The sequence below is a fragment of the Agrilus planipennis genome, unplaced genomic scaffold, assembly GCF_000699045.2.
Source record: "Agrilus planipennis isolate EAB-ADULT unplaced genomic scaffold, Apla_2.0 scaffold16, whole genome shotgun sequence".
NCBI classification, from domain to species: Eukaryota; Metazoa; Arthropoda; class Insecta; order Coleoptera; family Buprestidae; genus Agrilus; species Agrilus planipennis.
In genome coordinates, this window is record NW_020438946.1 from 2,139,130 (window position 1) to 2,167,099 (window position 27,970).

Below are 27,970 nucleotides of genomic sequence, written 5' to 3' on the forward strand. Positions count from 1 at the left end.
ATTAATTCGGAAGTCTACTGTCATCAGCTGGACAAACTGAATGATGCACTTCAACAGAAAAGGTCAGAACTAATCAACAGGAAAAGTGTAGTGTTTCACCAAGACAACGCGAGACCTCACACAAGTTTGGTCACTCGCCAAAAGCTTTTACAGCTTGAATGAGTTACAATGCTACACCCACCATATTCTCCAGACGATTATTATTTGTTCCGATCACTCCAAAATTTTTTAGACGGTAAAACCTTCACTTCAAATGAGGAGGTCAAAAACATCCTCGATCAGTTTTTTGCCAGCAAAGACCAAAAATTTTATGAGCGTGGAATTATGCTACTACCAGAAAGATGGCAAAAGGTGTTGGACCAGAACGGTCAATATATAATTTAATAAAGTATTCGTTTATTATACGAAAACTGTCTATCATTTCCACAAAAAAAACGAAATGACTTTCCGAACAACCCTATAGGTACTATTAGCATACAAAAATCGTTCTCCGCTTTTTAAAGCACTATGACCTCCTTGAGTTTTCAGTTTCTCTGGGGGACTGCACCACATTACCATCAATAGGCATGCCACCGATCAAATTGCACCATTAACTTTCGTGTCGATGTTTATTATAAATCCATTGCACTTTTTAGAAAGATAATAAACAAACAGAGTATACATATCTTCTCGCCGTTTAATTCGGTGAAGTTTGAGCTTCGCCCGAGACAATATAATGAAACACAAACAGAACGATGGAGAGAGGCATTCGCAGAAACTGCAGAGGAAAGTTAACAAAACACATTCACAGTTCATCCCTTGCAGAAAGTCTCGCATTTTCTTGCTGCCGGTACTAACTTCTTTCAAGTTCTTGCGCAATTAAGAATTTGCCCTTTCTCAGACGCGAAATTAATGAAGGGAGTTCCGGCGATTAATTCAGGCTGCACTGATTTCAAAATAAATTTCAAAAGAAAATAATGACTTCAAAGAAAATCCCAGAGCTTTCGCTAATTAGGCAGGAAATTACAAATGTAATGAGTATCTAGAATAAATTTTTCATTTTCTTCTTTGCAGCAGTACATACCATCATATATACGGACAATTTATAACTTGTAACTTTTAAATACACTTACGAGGGGGAGTTTGTAAGTTAGCGGAATGGGGGGTAAGAAGTGGAAATAAAAGTACGAATTTATTTTTCCTTTTCAACATATTAACCTGCTACCCTTATACGTTTTTCCGATATTTCAATCAACTTACGTATACCTTCCCACGAAGACTTTTTTCAAGTTTGGGAATAAGTAATAATCGCTTGGAGTTAGGGCAGGACTATATGGTGGGTGTTATAACGATGATAACATTTATTATTCAATACTATATTCAATTAAGCTTTACTTAATTGTATGTAACAAAATCCAGTATTCATTTATGTTTGTCTTTTCTGGTTCAACATTCTTATTTTGTATTTTGGTTATTGCATTTATTTACTTAGGTTTAAAGTTTCCGTTTATGCTGATTTCTGCAGGTACCTAAATACTTTAGATTGCAAGGATCATTAAATTACCATCTAGGCAGTATTTTCCATATTTTCAAATGATTCACATCTCTATTATTGTCATCTGGCCTGCAGATTCATGTTTATATTATTTTCGGGTCGTTGTTACCACTTTACGAAGACTTGTATATTTCTTTGTGTATTTGTCAACCCCGTCTCTACAATTCAAAGTTAATATAAGTACTTGACCACTAGCCGAAACAGTAGTTCTATACCAACACTCAATCAATTCACTTTTCTTTCTAATTCCTTTTCTTGTACACCGTAAATTAAGTAAACATGTAAGTTATTTACAAACAGTGTTTTATGTTCTTCACGTAATCACAAAATTTTGAACTATCAAGTTTCAAACTGACACTTGAAAGGGCTCTCAAAATAAAATAATTTTGTGCCCAAAACAATGGGTGAGCCAAAACTTCGAAGTACACCTTTTGCAGGACACACGGCTTTTGCGAACAGGCGCGTTGTCGTGCAGGAGGACACATTTGGACAATTTTCCTCTTCTTTCTTCTTCGGCTGCTTCCTTTAACCGCTTTAGGTTTGAAGCACAATATTCTCCGGCAATGGAGACACCTTTATCTTTATAATTGATCAACAGAACACCTTTTGAATCCCAACAGACTATCGCCATGAGTTCCCAGCCCATTGTGACACCTTAAACTTCTTGGGTGGTAGTGTGCCTTTTTTTTGTGTCACTGTCACTGTCCTGTTTGGACTCAGGTTCATAATGATGAACCCAAGTTTCGTCCCCAGTAACAATTCGAGTCAACACTCCATCTTTATCTTCACTACAGAGGTCCAAAACCGCGCGAGAACACTTCAGAAGCTGTTGTTTTTTTAACATTCTCGGTACTCATCTTGCGCTGACTTTAATCATTCCAAAATGATCGTGAAAATTTTTAAAAATGGTTGTATTTGATACTCCCACCATTTCTGCGAGTTGTTTCTTCTTAAGTAGGGCATCATCCAGTATTAATTTTTCGACTTTTTTCCGGAGTGGTGACCTAGATCGGCCGGCCTGGCTGTGGGTCGTCGTCAAGTGAGTCCCTGCCTTGCTTGAAGAGCATATGCCACTTGTAAACCATGGTTTTACCTGGGCAAGAGTCCCCGTAAACGGATGACATCTCTTGTAGTATGATTTGAACTGATTTTCCTTGCTTGGTAAGGAACTTTATAACAGCGGGGTACTGCATTTTCTCCATATTTCACAATTTGTTCCCGATTGACTTGTTTGGTCGATGGTAGTTCAAAGACTACTGACATAATTACGGTGAAACTTGGTATTCGTAATTACTCGGGTAAGTACCCTCAGTAACGACCTACTTACCCATTCCGCGAACTTAAAAATGCACCCTCGTAGTAATATAATTATAATTTTAACGGCACAGAATCATTTTTGAATTTCTATTACAATTAAAAATAATTTTTACATTTCGATTTTTAAAGCAAAACAAATATTTCAAACACATTCATACAAATCCCATGTCTTGTTCTTTACACAATCCAGAGCACAACATTAGTTACCTGTTTCAGACACAGGTTGCAGTTGGTGTTCACTCAACTGTTAATAATTCCGTTAATCACATCTAAAGGAGCGAACGAGGCTCCAAAGGTGCCAAAACTATGATTTACGGCGTTTAAATTCAGCTTGAAATGTACACACCTCAGATGTGCATACATAAATCGAATCCGAGGTAAAATGCGCGAATACTTAAACAAAAATATATGTACATGCGTATAAGTATGTACGGTACAGGTATAATGTATTGCACCTGGTTTATTTTCTGCAATCTTACGGTAGCACAGATAGTAAATTTGCCCTGACGATGGTCTTAGTCACAGAGTGTTATTAATCACAATATCTCTGCTGATAAATCACATTCGTTGATGAATGCGTTGGAGTTACAATCAGCAAAATACACTTTAACTAGTACTACTATAAACGAAAGCCGCTGACGATCGATACCAGTGCCACGTTTGATGTACATGAGCACCAACAGGCACCGGTCATAAATCATACACCGCAAAACAAAGTTTCTGAAAGTAATCAAGAATGTTCTATACAGATTCTAAAAAGGGTATCCTTATTTAAAGAATGCCAAATTAAAGTTTTAATTTATAAATAAGACTAATTGTCTATATGTGGTGTAAAAATTATTCAACATTAAATAAAAATTATCAGAATCTCAGAAAATACCACAAATGGCGCGGTAAACGCCATCTGTAGTACGATACTACATTTTAGGATTACGTATGCTCCAACAAGGTTCATTCAACTATATGGATATCTACATGCTGAAAGAAATCCCGGCGTAGCTAACCTCAATGTGATAGACAAAGTTGGTCTGTGTTCTGTCGGAGTTGTCTGCGACGCGCTGATGAGATCCAAAAAGATCGAAATCGCGATCCGCGTCTGGCAGTTTCGACAGAATACAGACCACTTCGAATTATTTTATCAGAATCTCAGTAACTAAATTGGGTAATAAGTAAACAGTGTATTCAATTAATTTTATAACACCTAACTCATCGTACGAAATACATATTACCTAATTAGCAATTGCCACTTTTCCTTTGTTTGGTTACTCATTGCGAACAGCAGTAATTTTAAAATGACATGCATTAATAACAAGAAAGCATCGTTAGACCTATACGCACCCTTTTACTGCGTCACAGGAGGTAATTTATTATTAGAAACACGCAAATTTTGAAAATTACAAACAACTCACTTTCACCAATTTTAACTAAAAAGGACGAGCTAAAAATAGACGTTTCAGTACCAAAGAAGAGGTTAATTACTACACATAATTAAATCCTTTTTAAAAATAACTAATATCACCAGCACTGAACGAATAAAAATATTATCCAAATTAGCAAAATTTATTTTCATTTTTATTAGTGTTTCATTGTTATCTTTTAGACTATAACCTGTACTGTAACCAATTTTAGTTTGGTGCATTATTTACCGAACATAGTTCAAAAGATCGGCAGTGACGTTTACTGATGTCAAGTTTCTTGACTTTTCAGTATTTAGGGTACCCCAGGGTTTTTTTTTTTTTAAAGTCTCGGGTACATTTATTGCTATGTTTAGGGCGTTCACAATTGGCACAGTCCGCAATAAAACTATTAACTACACTAGAGAGGTAGCTGACATACGACGGACGCTGTAGCGAATATCGTAAACATAGAAAAGAGATGTCAGGTTGAAATTGCAGCGGACACTAATAAAGAAAAAGGAATAACATTACACTGATTAATGTGCAACAGAAAGAGATGCAGACAAGCAGAATTTGAGCATGTTGCCATCATCGGACTTTTACTATTTATGAAGCATTTCATAACTTAACAAGGGCGTGTTCAAAATGCAGTAAATGACGTCCATTCTCACAGATAATTTATTGCGGACTCTTTGCCAATTTCGTCTCAACTACACCTGGTATAGTTCAATTACTTTCTCTAGCGAAATGCCCCTTCCAATGTCTTCGATGCGTGCTGGCAAAATCGTAGGTAGGGCAAAAAAGCTCATTATACTCTCGACTCTTGTTCATTAAACATACTTTTTCATGAAAATACCACAAATGGCGCGGTAAACGCCATCTGTAGTACGATACTACATTTTAGGATTACGTATGCTCCAACAAGGTTCATTCAACTATATGGATATCTACATGCTGAAAGAAATCCCGGCGTAGCTAACCTCAATGTGATAGACAAAGTTGGTCTGTGTTCTGTCGGAGTTGTCTGCGACGCGCTGATGATATCCAAAAAGATCGAAATCGCGATCCGCGTCTGGCAGTTCCGACAGAATACAGACCACTTCGAATTATTTTATTACACTTTTGCATACAGTACCTGCCAAAATTTTTGTTCAATCATGAATAGTAGTGCGAGTCGAAAAGAAGCGTTACAGCTTTTAATATGTCTTCAAATATAAATAAATATCTCGTTGATATTTTCAGTAGTAATTGGTACCAATAACACCACATTTGAGCAATGCAATTGTAGTGGATAAAATGGTCAATTTTTCCGTGCAGTATTGTACGGATTATACGCTCCTCACCGGTTAAGAGTTTGACCGAGAGTTGTCTCCTTCCTCTTCTGGCCTAGTGCTGTTCTTTTCTACTTTGCGACGGTCAAATCGCTATAGAAAGTATAACATCACCAGTGATGGTAAAATGATTCGCATGACGTGTTTTTAAAAACTAGCCATGACATCCTCGTAAAAACGTGTTAAAATGCAATTAATAATTCGATGTTCGTAAATCATCTATATCAGGTCCGTGCAGTGTAATGAAATGAAAAAAAATGCGAAGCGTTACAATCAACATGCAGATAACACCAGCGAATTAAATTAACGTCGTAACACAAGCGTCATTAATATAATGCGCGATTAGTTTGATGCTTTTAAACTCCTGCCATTATAAAATGCGACACAGTTTACCATTTGATATAAAGGTTGCACGTCATGTTTAAGAGAAAATATTACAAAACGTAAAATTTATATGTAGCTCATTAGAATGTTTCTTTGAGAGAGAAGAAGCCCAGAACATCACGAAATACGAGGGTTTATCTGTTTGCTCTGCCCCTAACCAATTTACTTACTTTATAACAAATTTGCGAATATTTTACATTTATTTTTTCTAATAGTGTTCACTAAGATATTCTAGCATTTCTAATGCCTCCCGACAAAAAAAGACTCTTCGGATTCTGAAAACCACTAATTTACCACACATATCACCACTTAATCTGACAAAAATCGTTTACGACGTAAGGATTCTTTAAGTTTTGGAAACAGTTGGTAGTCGCTAGGAGTCAAATCTGGGGAATATGGTAGATGATCAACTAATTCTAAACCTGCTTTAGTTACCGCAGCTTTGGCAATGGCAGACGCTTGACCGAATGCATTATCACCCCCTTGCAAGAGAACACTAATGCATAATTTTTCCGACCGTTGTCTTTTATTACCTGACATAATAAAATTGCCATAATAAGCACCTATAATTGTGCCCCTATTTAGCAGGAAATCTACTAAAATTACACAGTCTCTGTTGATGGTTTCATCTTGAATTTCTTCGGTGATGGTAAACCCCGATGGTCCATACCTTACTCTGTATTATGGTCTGAACATAGTAATGATGGTTATTCGACACACTCCCTAAGACTGCCCCAAACTTTATCGTCTACTGTAGATAGGATTTAACGGGTTCACACTTTTAATTTTGTAAGGTTGGTCTGCATATAATGTGATGCGATGTAAAAATAAATAATTATTTCTGTTTATAATTGGGTCAGGGGTAGTGCAAAGGGATCAACCCTCGTAATTTGGCGCAAACCAGGAGCTAGCTGTAAGATCCGCTGAACTACGACTAATAGGCAATGGATCCGACAATCTAATTAATGAACACTAATCGGCTCATTACACATAATTAAATTCCTACCAGGATTTCCCCAAAATAATTATCATATTATACACTTTGGACTATTATTAGCTACTAACCTTAAAGCCTTTGTACCACTCTTTAATGGTGCTTTCATCGTAACGCGTGTGCGATTTGAGGAAGTCCATGTCCTCCTTGGACAATTTGTCCTTGCTGCCGAAGCACCCCATGACGCCCCGTGCAGCTTTTTACCTGCAACCAAAACACAATGGTATCATTAGTACACTTGATTCACGATACCTTTAACATACGTAAGTGTTACAGTAAGATAAAGTGGTTCTTGTTTATTCATTGATAATGACGATCTTTAAAAGTCTTCTTTAAATACGATTTCATTACAATTGCATTTTATCCGAAACAATATGGCCAAGGTAGATAAAATATTTTGTGAAATAAACCAACTGTTTTTACATTTTAATCTATTTAGTGTAATTATGGAATCATATCAGATTATCAAGTATTATTAATTTAATTAGTATATTGTGCCTTGTTTAAGGCCAGAGATATCATTTACCTCAATGAAAATTCGTCCTTTATCCGAAGGGCAAAGCAATCATTGCGACCCATTCAAATTTCAAGGGAAGCGTAATTTATACATAAAGGAAAGATAATGTTGGATACACTAGTTACTCATGTACGTACATTTTTTTTTATATTTACTTGTTCGTCATGGCAATTACTGCTTTAAGTTATAATATTTGACACACGATTTACTAGTTCTTCAAACATTCATTATTAGTGCCTACAATACAAATACAATATTCATCTAAAATTAACTTCATTTAATTAAAAGTTCAATGAAGCCTATATATTTCATTCAAAGATAACAACAAGTGACATTCTTCATTAAAAGTTTAAGATTTCAATTTTTTGATTAGAAGAAAAAGGTAGCTTTAAAACGCTCATATTCTTATCGAAATTCAGCAGGAATCTAAAACTGAGGGGAATCGTTATATCTTTTAAGAAACCGCTCCAACTTCTTCAAAGATCAATATTGTCTTTCGATTTCAATTAACATAAATTTCTTATCTTTTAAATAAGGTTTAGAAGAAATTACTACCTCAAATTTAAAGCTCAATATACGTTAGAGCAAGAGGAAGTCTACCACAAAAAGGTAAGATCGAATGGTAGGATATCTTCTAAGACATGAGTAGCTGGAGATGTATTAGAAGCAGAATAGAAATAAAGAGGAACAAAAGAATAAGGCATAGATTAGGTTACTGAAATAGTTAGGGATGTGGGATGTTCTACTTTTACTATTAAGAAAACGCAAAAATTAGCTCAGGATAGGATTTCAATTAACATAAATTCATGAAATTTATCATCTCTTAAATAAAGTTTAGAAGAAATTACTACCTCAAATTTAAAGCTCAATATACGTTAGAGCAGGAGGAAGTCTTTCACAAAAAGGAGAGATCAGATGGTAGGATATCTTCTAAGACATGAGTATATGGAGATGTATAAAAAGCAGAACAGAAGAAGAAGACAGATTAGATTACTGAAATAGGTAGGGATGTGGGATGTTCTAGTTTTATAATTAAGAAAATGCAAAAATTAGCTCAAGATTGAGTTGAAAGTGGGCGCCCAATGAGTGTTATAATTGACGACCGTATGATAATGATTATGTGGAACTGAATTAATCATATACGCTGTTAAATGGTTATTCACTATTTTTTATTAAGAGTCACACCCTTTGTATATTAATAGTCTACATCAACTGGGCCCACGATTGCTTTTTAACGTTTCATTAATATGAGTGGCGAGCTTCTTCAGAAGTACCCGACTGGAAATTAGTTCAGAGAACCCGGATTATGATCAGATGCGGATCAGATTTTCCGTAATACGGGCATCTGATAGGAGTACAGTACTCTATCAGTCAATCCACCGATCTAATCAGTTTCTGATCAGTACTCCATTCCTTGATCTGGTCATCCGATCAGAAATTGATCAGCGCACAGTACTCTATTTGTTGATCCAACCATCTGATCAGAAATTGATCATAGTAGAGTATCCTATCCCTTAATCCNCTTCAATGACGTCGGATTCTTCTCTCTTCAAGAGCTTTCCAGCAATGTATCACATCTTAAGGTTTCTAGCAGCTAATGAAAAATTCCTGAAAATTGGCTGATGGAACGTTCTAGAATATTCTACTTTATTTTTTACCTTATTTATTCTGTATGCAATATTGTTCATCAAACAATGAACAAATTTATTGTTAATTAAGTTAACAATAATTATTAGTAATGTTATGACTAATTAGCATTAGATTTTCGAAACGGATCCGTCATGGATCATAAAAACAGATCCGACATGGATTTTTCAAATGGATCCTATGTTGATCATATATGGCGTGACGATTTTCCATCATACCCGGATCAGAAAGCCTGATTTATTTCTTATCAATCTTCAGGCAATTCTGATCCGCATCGGATCCAATCCACTAATTAATTTCCAGTCGGGTACTTTCATCTTCGATGCTGGACGTGCAAAGCAATTCCAACTGACGATGACCTTTAAACTCCAATCAGGTCAGCATCAGTTCACCTACTTAAGTTCTACAGGAAATCATCACTTCTTATTCAGAACAATGTAACATCTACATCTGTATCTCAACAAATAGAACCCATATTTCATCAGAAGTTGAAGACAATAAACTTAAGTCTTTAACCAAATGACCAATAAAACTTCCAATGTGAACCGATTCTGAATGATATTACTATTTCTCATTTTAAATATAAGCAAATTAGGCAAACCATTAAGTAGATACTAAGTAGAAAAGACGGTTGAGTATCTGAGAAATCCAGAAAGAAAAGTCATCAATCATCACCCTCTTTTTAGAGCTCAAGGGAATCATTACACTTTCTATAAAACCAAAAGAAATTTTGTGGCATCTTTTTTTTATGTAGATTGCTTAGTTTAACTGTAAGATAACACTGCTTCTTACTTTAGGGATGTTTCTCATTTTACACACATATTTCATACATACTCGCTTGCCGAACTCCATCTTCCTTCCGACGAACATAAAACGAATGTAATAATAAACGAGAGTACATTTAATCAACCCCGCAGGGTACACAAAAGGGATGGGAATCAATAGTCTCTGCGTCCTTGCAGTTTTCATTAATTGCTATTGAGCATGCCCTCCTATTCCCCTTTTTCCTTTTTCAAGTTGCTCGCCAGATTTCAATGTGATTATCAAACATTTTTGCACAGATTTTCACTTCTTGACACATAATAGCAGGATGCAGCAGCAGTTCTGCCTAAATGGGACACATGTATTAACGATAACGCCTGATTGATAGAATATTGTTCAAAAGAAAGAGGAATCTCGGGGATTGTTGATCGAACGATCGAACCACCGAAGATTAACAGAAGTAAATACTTTCAGAGGAACGAGGAAAACCTCTATCTAGCCGAAAATTTATTTCTTATCGTAAAAGACATATAACAAATTTATTGTTCTGAAAAATAATAGATAAGAAAAAAACATAAATGGGGAAACGCAAAGGAGATATATTTCTAGCGAAGCGGGAATGTCATCAGCCAGTGAACAAATAAAAGATAATTTTGTAAAAATTTTTGGATGGTCGCGTTAGTATTTCATCCCTTGCAAAAGTTAGTATTGGTAATATTTGACGGATTTCGCTTTTACACACACAGCAAATAGAGGCAATGATGCCCAGCCACGCGGAGAGCAGAGGTAAGAACAACTGCTGAGCACAGCACACGCCGCCGAGACTCTAGAGGACTGCCCGCTCTCCATGAGGTTGCGCAATACAGTCGTTGCGCTCTCTCCGCCACCGTGAGCCTTTCCTTTCCTTCACCGTTACCGCCTCTCACCTGGCGATATACCATCTACCCGCTCCACACGGCCGTAACGCTTTTTCGTGACAGAAAAAATCGTAATACCCCGTCTATATAGAAGTTTTACTTCAAAAAACCTACAATGTATCCACATAAAAATAAAAATTTAATTTATATTGAGATATACTATATACAAAAAATAGGGTTTTCTTTAAAGTAGATATACAACACTATTGTATACTGCGATTAAAGCAGTCTACATTACATAAGAATTTTCTTCATCCCATTCCTTTTATTCTCCTGAAGGATAACTAAATCACGTGTTTACACTCGAGGGTTAGGGCAGCATTCCCTTGACAAATTAACTTCGAATCCTATACAAACAAACCCGTGCTTAAGTTTCAATGTTTGTTACGTTTTGTACGTATTTGAGCATATTACTTTAAATTTTAGATCAAGACCGTAAGGCACGTAAACGTTTTTTTTTTTTTTGGTTTACCAATAGAAATTTTGTCAACTTTGAAATTATTAAATATGAAATCGTAGTTGAATCATGGCCTGCGGCTTTAATTTCAACTTTATGATTAAAAGGGTTCCTTTACAGAGGATTAACCCTAATAACGGTGGACAATATGATTAAACACATGACAGGGATTTTAGTTTTAATGTACCATAGAATAAGGAAAGTAAATTATTTTGAGGACAGATTAAGTTGCATCTAGCCTTTAGCTACCTTGACCTGACGCGTTTCACATCAGATAGAGCATATTAACACAATAGTTTCTATCTTGATCCATACATAATGTCATTTAATCTTGATATATTTTTTTAATTACCTTAACTGTTTACGTATCCTTTAGAATAGTTACCGCCTCACCACCCTAACTCACTTCTGATTCGCTTTTAAGCATTCTTTGTTCACGATTTGAACCGTAGCTAGAATCTACCTCGTTAATTATTATCAGCAGTTGATCTACTACAAGGTTGGCTTGCATTTATAACAAGCAGGAATTCATGGATATTATGGAAGAGCAGTGTTCAAAACTTTTTGTTTCATTCAATTTTCTTACCATGTCCATTTTAACCACATCCTACATACGTTGACAAAGCTTTTTCAATTTTTGATTTCAAGTTGCTTTAAAACAAATGACAGTATTTGACGTTTCAATTAAGGTAACTGTGACATTTTAGAGACATGTGTATTTAATTTACAGCTTTCCTTTCCAGAGACAGACAGTGGAAAAGTATTTTTGATTGATCGTCCCAGTTGTCCATTATTATTTGTGTTCGGTGTTCAAAAGGACTAAAAAAAGGACTTCCCTCCTCTATTGAATTTCGAACTAAAGCGACACCCACCATAACAAGAACGGTATGTTTTTTTTTTTTATGGGAATGACTGTGTGTCGATGTCGATCAGTTCCGGACCGGCTGCGACGTTTCGTGCCGTTATCGCATCGTAAATCATGTGCAAATAATAATTGACATAGCCAGCCAATGGGAGACAGGTCGTCCGAAACTTCCCACGCACGCAAATAAACTGGTAATCAATCATCGATCTCCAACAATGCCATTTAATGCAGTTTTTGTTTTTTGCCATCATTACCTACTAATGAAATCACAAAATGGCTGACAATAATAGACCGACATGTTTGTCCGTTGTCGGCAAAAATAAGTAATCCGTTTTTAATTAAGGACTACATGAGAAATTAATTGCCTTTGGATCGGGAATTTTCCAGATTTTCGCTGTCATAAATCCTACTGTCACCGTTTTGCTATTTTCATAACCGAATATTGCGCGTATAAAACTACCAACCAGCACGACATTTAAATCCTGTTGTATGTAAATTAGGTATTGTCATTGTGGAGCCCTTTTCTACAAGCTGATGCTATTCAATTAGTCCTTTTTGTTCTTCTTGAAACTTATATTTCATTATAAATATCTACCAACTCGTCAACTAGACGTTTAAATATAACTTTTTCATGGGAATTTAAATTTCAATGAAACGCATTTTGAATACACATACTGTAACATATTTTATTTCGTTAAGAGACAATAAAACGTTTCAGAATACCGAATACTTCTTTCTCGGAGATATTAAATCATCTGTATAAAAACAATTGGTATGCATGGGAAGAAATATTAGAAAACTTGGATGAAGTAGCTGATTTTCGGTATCTAGGAAGTCAGATTATTCAGGATGGAGGGAGTAGTAGAAATATAAAACAAAGGAAAGCGCAGAATCGAGTAGTTTTTAACAAAAAGAAAACGTTTCTATGCTTGTGAAAGATTAATTTAGAAATTAGAAAAAGATTATTAATAGTGTGTCTGGAGTATGGTTCTGTACGGGTGCAAAACGTGGACGGTAGGCGCAGCGGAAAAGGTTACAAGCGTTTGAAATTTTACAGGTTAATGATGAGGATACTGTATAGAGAAAAGGTTAGAAATGAGGAAGAATAGAAGAACAGAGGGCGCTATAGAAATCAACAAGAAATAGACGAGATAGATAGATAGGTTACCTTCTGAGGCATGAAGGGCTAGAAGCAGAAACAGGGGTTAAGATTAGATTACTTTTCATAAATAGTTAAGGATTTGGGATGTTCTAAATGCGAAGATAAGCTGAAGATAGGAAACATAGTGTGCCGGGGTGCGTGTTCAACCAGTCTTACAGCTGATGATATATATTTAATTTATAATTTTCATTCGAAGTAGCGTTTTTTACGAGTCGTTTATATAAACAATAAGAAACATTAAATGGTGTATTATAACTTGAAAATCTATTAAATCACAGAAACAAAGAATCGTTTCAGAATTTAAAGAAGTAAAATAACTCTCTTGCAAAGTGCTTGGAGATATGCCATCTAGGATTATTACAATAAGGAATAGAGGGTGTAGTTTTCTAATGACACCCTTTTTGATTCTATGGCTAGTTTTCCCAAAGTTGACTTTTTCGCCACATTTAAACATGTAAGGCCTAATTCCGACTAATTGGGAAATGTTAAATTCCGATATCACTCTGGCTAATTAATTTCACATTAGTTTTGATATAACTTCAACATAGCCCACTAAAACTTATCATTTCTTTTGGAGTTTTCAAGTGATATTGAAAAAAATATTTCACATTCGTATTAAACATGTTAGAATCTATAAGAATATACTTCTCAGTCACAAAAATAACAAGAATTGTGCCGGAATGTGCTCATCATGTGATGCCATGTGCAAAAGAAAAAACCCGCACATTAAAGGATTTTATGATCGAAAGTGAAGAAAAAAATAATATACTAAGTTGTGCTCGATCTGTAGGACTATCACGTGCCAAATAAAATAAATAATACCAGGGCTAGTATTATGGGCATCATATCGTAACCGTACCGTCTGCAAAAGATCTTTTATTGTGTTTCAAGCGATATTTACCGAATACGAGGCATAGAATCCGGAAATTTGCGAAACCAGAAGCTCCTGACATCTCTCCGAGCGTACATAATACTATCTAGTGGCAGAAGAGTAGACAATAGCGACTGTTTCAAAAAAATTGTCTGAATATAGAGTAAAGAACAAAGAGCCATCTCAAAACAATGGGAAGTCAGTTCTGCAAGCAATTTCCCAAATACATCGGTAAACAGATACATGTAGATACAGGTAAGGCATAATAATAACTGCGATGTGACACATAAAAACTTCGAGTTATCAAATAATACTTCTTTAATTAGTATTTCTTTGTGAATGAACTTTTATGTATTTATTTCAGTAAAAATTGGTTAAATATTACATAAGTGCCTTAATATCTATGCTTTTCAAAGGAATAACAAAAATTATGAAACACTACTATTAACGTATTTTTAATTAACCCCCTGGATATAGGTAAGTTCTTCCTTCTTGCCGATTTAAACCACTCTAAAACCGCTTTGTCTACATTTTCATACACAGGCTTTTTTAGCCTCTTGATACTCCCACTTGCACTATCATTTTCCACTGCGGTGATAATTGAGTGCTTATTCTTTAAAATAGTAGAAACTGTATTTTCGGGAATACCATACTTTAAAGCTACATCTGTATTTCTTGAGTCACTTTCCACTTTATAAGCTTAAATTTTTGACCAACAGACAATGTTTTTAAAGTACGTTTTGATGACATATCAACACACGCAAAAATGTCTTTAGTGTAATATATAAACGAAATAGGCACAGTATTTTTTACTTATTGTTAGTAGTAGCTAGTAAGTCAAACAAGTAAACTTAGCAAGCGCAGAAACTGAACTGGCTGCATAAATACGTTAAAAACGATAGGTTAAAATCGACCGTAATTACGGGATTCCCCAAGAAAATTCGACTTATCGAAGTTGGCGCAAATATTTCGTTCGACTTATCAAGATATTCGAGTAATCGAAGTTCGAGTAATCAAGACAAATTTACACGCATTTCCTACCTTTGACGCTATTGCCAAACAATTTGGTTCGACTTATTAAAAATTCGAGTTATCGAAGTTCGACTGTATTATATTTTCGACCCTGGAAACAAGGAAAATCATCGTATATTCGCTAGGGGTATGGCCTTCGGGAAGAAAATACAGCACCCCTTTCAGCCAGTGAACAAATAAAAGATAATTTTGTAAAAAAAAAAAATAAAAAACGGTCGCGTTAGTATTTCATCACTTGCAGAAGTAAGTATTGGTAATATTTGACGGATTTGGCTTTTACACAGACCGCAAATGATGCCCAGCCACGCGGAGAGCAGAGGTAAGAAAACAACTGCTGAGCACAGCACACGCCGCCCGGACTACAGCACCCCTTTCACACCCGGGAACAAATGCTGCAGGTAGGTACTTTCTTTCGTTGGTGCGTAACACACAAAAACTTTAAATTCCATTTGTTGGGCTTATATTACTTTATTATATATATATATAAAGATGACAAAAGGTATTTGTACAAATTTATTTAAACCACGTCGTATTTTTCAAAAGATGATGCCGCCCTTTGTCGACTACATGTAATAAAATATCCCTATGTTCGGTTTTCAACTCGCCCTTAGTGTGCATATAGGTATGTACATATATCCGGTTGTATAACGTGATACGTCAAAGCTGCCTTTGAACACACTCAATTGTAGAAATGTTTTTGTAATATGTACGAACGCGTACGTTATCCTACGATTTCCCGTACACAAGATCACAAACACCCTTGAAACGTTTAGGCACTTTAATCATTCACCACCATTGAAAAACAGTAATTAAAAAATTCATATATATGTTGTATATATGAAGATAGATAAAACACTTGTCAAACAAAGGGCTTAATTGGGACCCAGAGTCCTTGTCAGTAAAGTATATTATTTCATACAAGGGTTACGATAAACTCAAGAACTGAACTAGTGATGAAGAGAATTGACTACTCGATTCTCAATGGTTCATATATATCAGAGCCGGGCAAACTTTAACTGCGCAGGAGCCGCTACATGAGGTTAGTTTGAGTCACTTCATACCCTTCAATGAGTACGAGAGAGTAAGCAGTAATGAATAAATTTGTTTTGTCTATCTTTTCTCCCTTCCACTCCCATATCAAGCCCCTTCATCCCGTAGACGAGCGAAACCACTCCCGCAACTTAAGTAATACCTACGAAAATTTTCGTTACTATGTTCGCAAAACTATTGGGTTTGACTATGGAAGAGGGGACTCACCTACGAAATGGAAGGGATAAGAAAAGGAAAGAATCATCTCACTCGCACTCGCAGGATCAATTAGGAGCTACTTGGTTAACCTTGAGGAGCACTCGGGAGCCAAAAGAGCCGAGTTTGCCCGGCTCTGATATATATCAATGAAATCAATTACGGCGGCTCCTAATTATTTAGATACGACACTTAATAAATAGTAAACATTCCCATCATAAGTTCATCTAATCTCACATTTTACAGCTTTATCCCACTGTTCAGTTTTCTGGTTGGTGCACTATCTATATCAACTCGCTGTATAGATTATTGGCGAGTACGACGATGGTTACTTATTTGAGCAATCACAGAGTATTCCTGACTATCTCCGAAAACTTCCAGTACGTTTTTTTTTTGTCGCATCAGTTTTGTTCCCAGTATGATTCATGGTCTGCGGCATCCGGCTGTCGGGCACATCAATGATGCCAATGTACACGTATCGATCGCTTGCGGCATTCGCTTATAAACTTTATGTAGATTTGTAATTTTACGTTACTGTCCACTAATGGAACTCGTACTTATATTCATTCCAAAATTACTAATTCCGCTGTGTCATGGCGAGAGAAGGGGTTTACAAAATAAAAAGTCCAAAATTACTCGTGCTTCGATGATTAAATTAAATTAAACAACCGCCTGACGCAAAAGGGAGATAGCTCTCGACGAGGGATGTAAAATCGATCGTAGTTTAGCTGTGCACTTAACTCCAGTAATATCCTCGGCAAATAACAAGGTAGCAACGCTACGTAAGGTAAACACCGTTCCAGGGACGACCAAACAAACACAAAACAACTTAAATTAACTAAATACAAGTACCCGATTTGCAATATGTAAATATCATGAAACGACAGCACATCAGATAATATCAAGATTAAGTATCATTAAGAAAGAATAGAAGAACAGAGGACTCTATGCAAGTCAAACACCTTCTCAGGCATGCAAGTCTAGTCCTAAGAGGAGTAGAGATAGACCTAGATTAGATTACTGTTCGCAAATAGTTAAGGATGTGGAATGTTCCAGTTTGATGGAAATGCGAAGATTAGCTCAGGATAGGAAAGGGGGAGGTGCTTGTCCAACCAGTCTTAGTACTGACAACCTTATGATGATGATAATTACTAAACATCAGCAAAATATACTTCGTTTACTTTCTGTAGCGATGTGACCTTCAGTTAGACCGGCGTAAAGTAGAAAAGAACAGCACTAGGCCAGAAAAGGAAGGAGACAACTCTCGGCCAAACTCTTAACCGGTGAGGAGCGTATAATCCGTACAGTACTGCACGGAAAAATCGACCAATTTATCCACTACAATTGCATTGTTCAAATGTGCTGTTATTGGTACCATTTACTACTGAAAATATCAACGAGATGTTTATTTATATTTTAAGACATATTAAAGGCTTTAACGCTTGTTTTCGACTCGCACTACTATTCATGATTGAGAAAAATTTTTGGCAGGTACTGTATGAAAAAGTATGTTTAATGAACAAGAGTCGAGAGTATAATGAGCTTTTTTTTCCCTACCTACGAATTTGCTAGCGCGCATCCAAGACATTGGAAGGGGCACATCGCTACAGAAAGTAAATGAAGTATACAACTTTGTGTAGAGCGAACGAATGCAGAATATTGGTTTGAATTGCTAAAAACTTTTACGCATGCACCTTACAAAACTGCAGAGGGAAATTACAAATAAAAGCAAACACAAACGCATATGCAACATACACAGTTCAGCGTAGGTGCGATCTACTGACAATGTGTTAAAAATGATTCCTTTTGAAGATATCCTACAGGGGTCACACGTGGCGCGTGACGTGACGCCTAACGATACAGATTTCGGTTTTATACCCTAGTAAATTTCCTTCCTAATGTAGTTTCACTTCAAAAACTATTTTTAAGTAGATTAGCAGAAATCAATTCAACCAACCAACACGTATTTATAAGTAGGTAATATTTTTAATTTAATTGATGTACCTATATCATAGGCCTAGATTAGATTACTGTTCGCAATTATACGATTAATAAGCACATCTTGCTAATCAAACATACCCCGGTCCTTCGAGTGCATTTGTGGGAACGCTCATTGCACAAGACCCGTCTTGAGTTATGGTATCAACGTTGTATCTTTAAATTTTATAAGCGTTCGTAACGAGTTACTTGAGTTATTACTACGTACACAGCGACTTCTACTTTGGAAAAGGAGAAAATGCATCGGCATACAAAAGCCATAAACCATGCGGTTTAATTCTACACAAGCTAGCGCTCTAGTAAAACCCGTTCTCATATATGTGCTCGAGGTTAAATATGCGCGCTGCACCATGTGCAACTTATACTGCAACGTATATTACTTCTACAATCTTGTTTACTGTACCTCTAGGTAAGTATGTAGACACTACATGTAGCGAAATATTACCCGAAATTAAACAAACTTAATTCCCTAGTTAGAAGTTAAAGTAATCGTAAGTTTGTTACAAACCAAATTTTGTTTCACAATTAACTATGTCTTTACAAGTATAAAGGACCTTGAAGATCAATGCAATAACGCAAGATATCTAAATTCTAAGAAGGATGTGGTAATGATCATTCTTTTATTTGTTGAAATGTGGACCTCAAAAAACCTCTTACATGTTCATATTATGGTACAATTGCATTTTTGCATCCTTGATCAAAACCTACTATCACCTTTAAAATCTCTCATCTGTGTATCATAGGTAGGAAAAATAATTTATGTATGGGTCTTCTGGCTCGTCTTATCTTGTCTTCGCACTTCAGTCTTTGAGAAGATATCTCATCATCTTTACTGTCTATAAACAGAAACGCCAGATAGGTTGGTAGGACACCTTCTCAGGCATGAAGGGCTAGTCAGAGACATATTAGAGGAGTAGAGGTAGACCTAGATTAGATGACTGTTCACAAACAGTTAAGGATGTGGGTTGTTCTAGTTTTAGGGAAATGCGAAGATTAGCTCAGGGCCAGTCTTAGGACTGACGATCTTATAATGATGATGAAACCGAAACGACACCTGAAGGTATTTAGCCCTAATTCTTATTCGACATTAATTTGATTATGTGAAATACGTTTCTATTTAGTAACTGATGGGTTTCGATTACCGTTACCTACATCGAAGCACATTAATCCCTGCTAACACAGAAATCAACTGATGACTTCCTGCTCGATATAAACCTTCCAACTGCGTATTAAATAACCTGCCTGATTACCCAATAAGAATAAATAACACGTTTTGGTCATTTAGGAACTCCGTCCAATAATGTTGGACCGACTAACGAAAATGAGAGATGCCAGCCAAACGATTCTAAAATAATTTTAATCTACATCAACATTGCCTTCAAAGTACTATTTACGTGAAGCTATACACTTATTCCACCGTTTCTGTACCTATTGGATGTCATCCTCCGCGAAGACATAAAGGAAGAGTTGCTTTTTTTTAGTTAGTGTCAGAATAGGTCAGGACGGAAGGAGTAGTAGGGATATAAAGCAGAAGATAGCGCAGGGTCGAGTCGCCTTCAATAAAAAGAAGTCACTTCTATGCTCGCGAACGATTAATTTAGAAATTCGAAAAAGATTGTTAAAGGTGTATGTTTGAAACGCGGCGCTGTACGGATGCGAAACATGGAACGGAGGGCGCAACGAAAAAGAAAAGGTTAGAAGCGTTCGAAATGTAGTGTTACAGGCGAATAATGGGGATACCGTGGATAGAGAAGGTTAGAAATGAAGAAGTACTAGAAAGAATAGGAGAACAGAGAACTCTATGGAAGTCAATCAAAAATAGGCGAGATAGGTTGGTAGGACACCTTCTCAGGCATGAAAGTCTAGTTCTAAGAGTAGTAGAGATAGACCTAGATTGGATTACTGTTTGCAAATAGTTAAGGATGTGAGACGTTCTAGTTTGAGGGAAATGCAAAGATTAGCTCAGGATAGGAACAGTGGAAATGCGTGTTCAACAAATCTTAGGACTGACGACCTTATGATGATGATGATAAAGCTTTGCAAGTGATCGCTTCTCGCTTGCTAGCGAATCCCCTAAACCTTCACTGACTTCATGTGGGTGAGTAGCACTGCGGCTTCATATACAAAATTAATCAAATTTCATGTCCCCCTACTCTCCAGACATTAATTCTGCTGTTTCCAAAATTGAAACAGCATCTGAAAGGAATGATCCATAATAAAATCACCGGTCATACTTGACAAGTTCGGAAAGGAAAACTTCCAGATGGCATTCCAAGGGTAGCAGCATCAATGTAACAGGTCAATTGAAAAGTCCCCGGCCTAAAATAGTAAAACACATTTTTTTTGCAAAATTCATTTTTTGTATTCAACATAATTTCCTTCAAGGGTGATACACTGATTATAGCGATCCTCCAACTTTTCGATGCCATTTTTGTAGTACGATTTGTCCTTTGCTTCAAAATAGGCCTCAGTTTCGGCGATCACCTCTTCATTCGACGAAAATTTTTTCCCAACGAGCATTCTTTTGAGATCTGAGAACAGGAAGTAGTCGCTGGGGGCCAGATCTGGAGAATACGGTGGATGCGGAAGCAATTCGAAGCCCAATTCATGAATTTTTGCCATCGTTTTCACTGACTTGTGAGACGGTGCATTGTCTTGGTGAAGCAGGACTTTCTTTTTCTGCAAATGCGGTCGTTTCTCGGCGATTTCGTCCTTCAAACGGTCCAATAACGCTATGTAATAGTCGCTGTTGATGGTCCTTCCTTTTTCAAGGTAGTCAATGAAAATTATTCCACGCGCATCCCAAAATACAGACGCCATAACCTTGCCAGCCGACTGTTGCGTTTTTGCACGCTTTGGAGCGGGTTCATCGTGTGCAGTCCACTCCGATGACTGTCGATTGGACTTCGGAGTGAAATGATGGAGCCATGTTTCATCCATTGTCACATATCGACGCAAAAACTCGGGTTTATTACGCGTGATCATCTTCAAACACTGCTCTGAATCATCAACTCGTCGTTGTTTTTGGTCAAAAGTGAGCTCGCGCGGCACCCACTTTGCACAGAGCTTTCTCATACCCAAATATTCGTGAATGATGTGATGTATACGTTCCGTTGATATCTGTAGAGTGTCTGCTATTTCATTCAATTTCAATTTACGGTCATTCAAAATCATTTTGTGGATTTTTTTAATGTTTTCGTCCGTAACAGCCTCTTTTGGGCGTCCACTGCGTTCACCGTCTTCGGTGCTCATTTCACCACGTCTAAACTTAGCATACCAATCCTTGATGGTTGATTTTCCTGGGGCAGTGTCCGGAAATTCGTTATCAAGCCAAGTTTTTGCTTCAACTGTATTTTTTCCCTTCAAAAAGCAATATTTTATCAACACGCGAAATTCCTTTTTATCCATTTTTTTCACAATAACAAAAGTTGCTTCACTAAAAATGCTATAATTCACAAACTAATGATCCGACAGCCGTCAAATTTATAGACGCGTCTTTTGAAGGTTAGGACTAGGTAACTGAAAATCATATGGATTTAGTTCTGGTGCCGCCATCTATGTGTCAGGCCGGGGACTTTTCAATTGACCCTATATACAAGTAGAACCCCAATTTAATTTCGATTCCAGGTAATCTTCGCATTTCCTTAAAACCAGAATATCCACATTCTCAGCTCTTTTGCGAAAATAATCTAATTTAGGACCTTTCTGCCAATCTTTACTCCCATTTCTGCTTGTAATTTGTCTCTAACTAATCCTCAGAAGACTCAAAAAATGCCCTATACTATCCGATTTCTCCTTTTCCTTACTGACTTTCACAGCGCTTTACGTTCTCTTACTGCTGCTGACACCTCCTCGTTTGTAACCTTTTCTGACCACGACATTTGCATCATTCTCTTGTGACAACATCTTTTTCTTTGTTACACCCATCCTCCACGTTTTACACGAGTACACATCCGTGCTCACTTTTAGTAATATTTTCCGTATTTCTAAATTAAGCGAATGCGGATTAGAACTAACTCATCCCTACGTTAATTTTTGTTTTGTCTCTAGTCTATACCACTTATTCCATCCTGACATATCTGACTTCTTAAGTTTCTTCTACTTTTTCTTTTCCAATTTTAAAATTATTTCTAACGCAACTTTCACCTCCTGTTATTATTCCAGTATTCAGGTATCAACGCTTTATCTTTAAAAATAAGGATAAAATGAGGTCGCAATTTCTATGCATTTAACATCTTCATAGCTCTCATCACTAGGAATTATCTCTAAAATAATTAAGAAATTATTCAGCCCACAGGAAACAGCCCAATCTGTGGAGTTATTTGAACATCAAGCTTATGCCACCACTAATAAAAGTATTGTGCATATTCATTCCAAAATCGTGAAAATTTCCTAATAGACACGAAGCATCCTGGAAAATTAAATAAAGCTCAGCAGATTTTCCATCACACAATAATAATTCCTTTCGTTCCAAGGAGAAGACGCGTCGCGACGGACGTGACGCCACATCCCATATGTATATAGCAAGCTCTTGAAATGCTGCTCCAGTACCGAAGATTCGTGTCGTAACAGAGATCCGACCTTCTGCCTTGTTCACCTGCATGTTTAGTAAGCAAAGTCAAGAGCTCCGGGCGCTTACTTACATAGATGCATACAAACATATATGTGTGTGTAGTATGCATGCACCATGTAAAAACGATCGATATTTTTATATGGTTGGCACCTACACATCTACCTTCATATAAGTACGAGTATTTAGATTACTTGTCGGTTGCAGAAATGACAATTTCCTCACAAAATCGCTTACAAAAATCATAGAAATTGCTATTTATCTGAAATGCAAATAAAAATTAAAGTGTCTGCAGGGCGAATAGTCACATGGCTCACACACACGTGTGTGACTATAACGAGAGCCATCACAACAGTATCTTCGTGAAATTTTTAAGATAAAACCATCGAGCTATTGAAGACAAGGCGCTTCGCGAAATGTCTGATCAATCCTAGGTTTGACTTCTACCTTTAGGGAAACCCCAATATACATTCTAAGACTAAAGGGTAAGATGTCATTAGCTGGTTTGATATGGATTCGATCGATAGCCCATGGTGATACACCAGGTGTGCTAAAATGTATCATGGAAGTGTAACCTTCGGTTATCTGAATGAATGTGGCTCCACCGATATTTTTTAACCAAACTTTAACCCAATGAATATTTCAAAAGCAAAAGATCTGTTTGTGGTAAGAAACACGACTAGATATTGTCCCATAATGATGCCATGCATTATAACAGTGACTCTAGCATTATCAAACTGAAGAGGCTAATCGGTGAGTTGACGAAAGGTCGCTTCTTAAACAGAACTATTATTTTAGGGTCGAGTCTCCTTCAATAAGTACGGGTGCGAAACATGGACAGTGAGCGCTGCGGAAAAGAAAAGGTTAGAAGCGTTCGAAATGTGGTGTTACAGGCGAATGATGAGGATACCGTGGATAGAGACGGTTAGAAATGAGGAGATATTAGAATGAATAGGAGAATAGAGTACTCTATGTAAGTCAATAGTAAATAGGAGAGATAGGTTGCTGGTATACCTTCTCAGGCATGAAGTTCTAGTCAAAGACATATTAGAGGCAGAAACGGGAGTTAGGAAGAGAATAGTTAGACATAGATTTGATTACTGTTCGCACAAGGATGTGGGTTGTTCTAGTTTAAGGAAATGGGAAAATTACGTCAGGATAAGAAAGAGTGGAGATGAGTGTCTAACCAGTCTTAGGACTAACGACTTTACGATGATGATGATGGTCAAATTCAGGCTACACTAATTTAAAGTTTTATTTTGGTCCAACCTAGAATTGTTCAGTCATTCCATGGAGCGCCTGCATTTCGGTCTTTGACTATGCCATTTCATGAGTGTCATCAAATGAAAAATCTATGTGCCAATGTGTGCAAAAAACAGAATAACGTCGAAAAAGTTCATCGTGTCATACGTTTTTCTATCGTCTATATAGCGCAAACAAATTGTACTTATTTGGATGCCCATTTAGCTCTCAGCTTTATTTGTTTTTTCAATTTAATCGTAAGTAAGAAATAGACCTAAATCACCACCTTGAAACAAACAATTAATCCATGCATCAACGTTGGAATAGCACGCCTTAAAATTGAGCGCGATGTCGTAAAGGGATTATATGCAAATAATATTCAAATGCATTTACAGACAGTTTTACTCAAGCAACGTAATTATAGTCGTTTGATGGCAGTAATGTACAACGAAATGAGAACTACCACTCCTGCATTTCAATACAACTCCATAAACCTGTATATTAGAGAGTAATTCTACAAGGAGTCTATTACATAACGAAACAGATATGTATATGTATCCACATAAAATATATTCCAGGCGGGAAATAACAATGCACAATATGATTTATCTTCTCTCTTTTTGTTACTTCATTGGCACTCTAGGCATTTCGTAAAACAAAATCACTTCTAACGCCGTTAAACGTTGGGCTCATAACACTCTTTTTATAGGTAATCAAAGTAAGAAAATAGTTGCAATATTCGAGAGCAGCCATATTTAAAGTTAAAAGATAAAGGATAACATCAAATTCATCATCATCAGAAGGTCGTCAGTCCCAAGAGTGGTTGGACACGTACCTCCGTTCCCTAAAACTAGACCATTCTACATCCTTAACTATTTGCAAACAGTAATCTAATCTAGGTCTACCTCTACTTCTCTTAACTCCTGTTTCTGGCTCTAATATGTCTCTAACTGGACTGGACCTTCATCCCTGAGAAGGTGTCCTACCAATCCTATCTCGCCTATTTTTTATTAACTTTCATAAAGTCCTCTGTTCACATATTCCTTTTAATACCTCTTCATTTCTAACCTTCTCCATCCACGGTATCCTCATCAATCGCCGGTAACACCACATTTCGAACGCTTTTAAGCTTTTCTTTTTCGAAGCTCCCACCGTTCATGTTTCGCACCCGCGCTCCAAACATACACCTTTAACAATCTTTTTAGAATTTCTAAATTAATTGTTCGTATATGAGAGAAAATACTTTATAGAGATGTGGCAAATACGCTGACTTTTTACCGAATAATTATCGCGACCTGATGATTTTACTTAACTAATGCATCGGAGATCTCGTGGGGATTCCCCCACGAATATTGTCGCACATCGGTTCCTTGTATGTGTCCAGAGGTCTAGGCAAAAATGAGTAAATTTAAGAAATGTAAGGCGTGGGAAGTTTTTGAACACATAAATAAAGATCACTTAGAAAAATGGAGTAAATGTAAATGTTATATGATGAATCGAATAAGCAACTACGAGAATTATCTTCCTTAAAATGAAACGTACATAAATAGCAGCAGCACAGGTTTAATTTCGTTTTTCGCATTCCTTTTATTTCTTATACAACAACATTTTTCAATTTTTCACGTTGCGCTGTTCCGAAATGAACTTTTCGTATTTCATTCGTCTTCGTCAAAACTTTGCTTCTCTCCTGTCATGCAGCCATTCTAATTTTCGCTACTGAAGTTTCTCAAGTTTTCAAATGCCAGATCCTCGCGTAGCATAGGTATCTATATTATGCCAAGCTTTCAGATATAGGTAGGTATAACGAGGTGCAGTAGATGGTGACGTTATTTCTACACGAACTACATTCACTAATGCACATTAACGTTTGGCATGGTCAATTTCCATATGTCAACTAAATATTGAATAGCTGGATAGTGAAGTAGCCTTTAAAACATTTGTCTCGTTGTTTTTAATATTATTTTATTATTTAAAGGACCGAAAGTATATTAACTTGACGCACAGCAGATACTGATACATCAATAAATTGTTTTGCTTCATTGCCATTTCATAAAGAGATCCGGCTCGAAGGACCACCAACATTCACATGCGTGTAGTGTTCTGTAATGACACGGTTTCGTTTAATTAACCACGTATTAATCATTTCATAGTCATTGTATATTTTCCCTGCTCCGAGTTGGAGGTGCTTTTACCTTAGCACGTGTACAAGACTAAAAATTGTCTCTAAATAACTTTGTCACCCACTCGCGTCGCGTTTGAAGTTGCCTGCTGCTTTTATTCCGGAAGAAAAGATCAAAGGGACAAACTTGAACAAAAAGAGACCCGGGTAACGAGAAAGCCAATAACGATGTCAAGTTGAAAATAGTGATGGAGTGGTAGCACGGAATCACTCCCTTTCTCTTTCTCCATTACAAACCTGTTCACTAAATGTATTAATAATCAATATCGACGCATTCTTTGTAGAGAACACATAATGCATGTAGATACATTTACATAGGTAGTATATAGGTAGGTACATGTTCAAAATTAACGATAGACTTGAAAGTGTCGGAAAACTGTAAAGGAAATTTTACTACTCCATAGCGTCAATATACCTATTTCCGGTTGTAAAATACACGTTGAATGCACTATGAAAAACATTAATAATCTGTTTTTGCCAATTTTTAGACGATTATTTCAAGAAAACTTGAAACGCAACGCAACGCAAATTTGGAAAGCAATTTTTCATAACCTTAGAGACTGTAGCAATTTTAACTTTTATAATTTTCATACGTGTTCTTACATGAACTGGAATAGAGCTTGTAAAATTTTAAAAAAGTAAAACAAGAAATTTTTAAACGAATATCATTTCGATTTTCGCATATTCCAAACAATGGATTAAAGAATCTGTCTTAAAGCTTGTGTGAAAATAAAATTAAGTGCGGGGACGTCTTCCGAATGTTGACTGGGGTATATGGTGAAGCTACCTTAGACCAAAGCAACGTTTATCGGTGGTACAAAATGTTCTAAGAGGGCCTAGAATGTGAACAACGCAGAGCGTGCCTGGCGTCCGAGCACGTCAACAACAGACGAAAACATTGATGAAGTGAAGAAAATAATCGTCCAATCGTCGAATCACCGCTAGAAAGATAGCTGAGGACCTAACCCTCCCGATTTTTGCCAATTATTTGGGCATGAGACGGGTCGCCGCAAAATTCGTACCAAAATTGCTCAATTTCGACTAAAAACAGCATCGCATTAACACCGCTAAGAAGCTGTTGTACTCTGTCCGCGGCGACCCAAATTTGCTCCAAAGCGTAATAATTGGTGAGGAATCATGGGTTTATGGTTATAACGTTGAAATTAAAGCTCAATCATCCCAGTGGAAGCTGCCACACGAGCCAAGACCGAAAAAGCGCGCCAATGTCGAATGTGAAGGATTTGCTTACAGATTTCTTACATTGTAGGGGCGTGATGCATCATAAGTTCTTACCACAGAGTAGAATGGTCAGTAAGGAATATTACCTGCAAGTTATTTGCAATTTGCGAGAAACGCTAGGATTTGTGGAAGAACAAAAATTGGCTTTTGCACCATGATAACACCCCTGCTTACACATCGTTGTCTAGGCGCGAATTTTTGGCCAAAAACAACATACTAATAATGCTGCAGCCCTGTATTCGTCAGATCTAGCCTCCTGTGACTATTTCTTATTCTCGAAACTGAAGAGGCCCATGAGCGGACGACGCTA

The 27,970-nt window shown here is 36.7% G+C and overlaps 2 protein-coding genes across 4 annotated transcripts in view; both read right to left on the bottom strand.

Moving 5' to 3' along the window:
- The window catches only part of LOC108741760 (neurocalcin homolog), a 143,927-nt gene that overhangs the window by 78,866 nt on the left and 37,091 nt on the right, over nucleotides 1-27,970 (bottom strand). The window lies entirely within an intron of this gene.
- Nucleotides 1-27,970, bottom strand: part of LOC108741749 (neuronal calcium sensor 2) — a 132,940-nt gene that overhangs the window by 68,012 nt on the left and 36,958 nt on the right. For all 3 annotated transcript variants that reach the window (XM_025974686.1, XM_025974687.1, XM_025974685.1), the window contains one exon: nucleotides 7,029-7,161. In XM_025974686.1, the coding sequence (XP_025830471.1) occupies nucleotides 7,029-7,139 (111 nt within the window). In that variant the 5' untranslated portion in view covers nucleotides 7,140-7,161. The remainder of the gene's footprint in view (nucleotides 1-7,028; nucleotides 7,162-27,970) is intronic.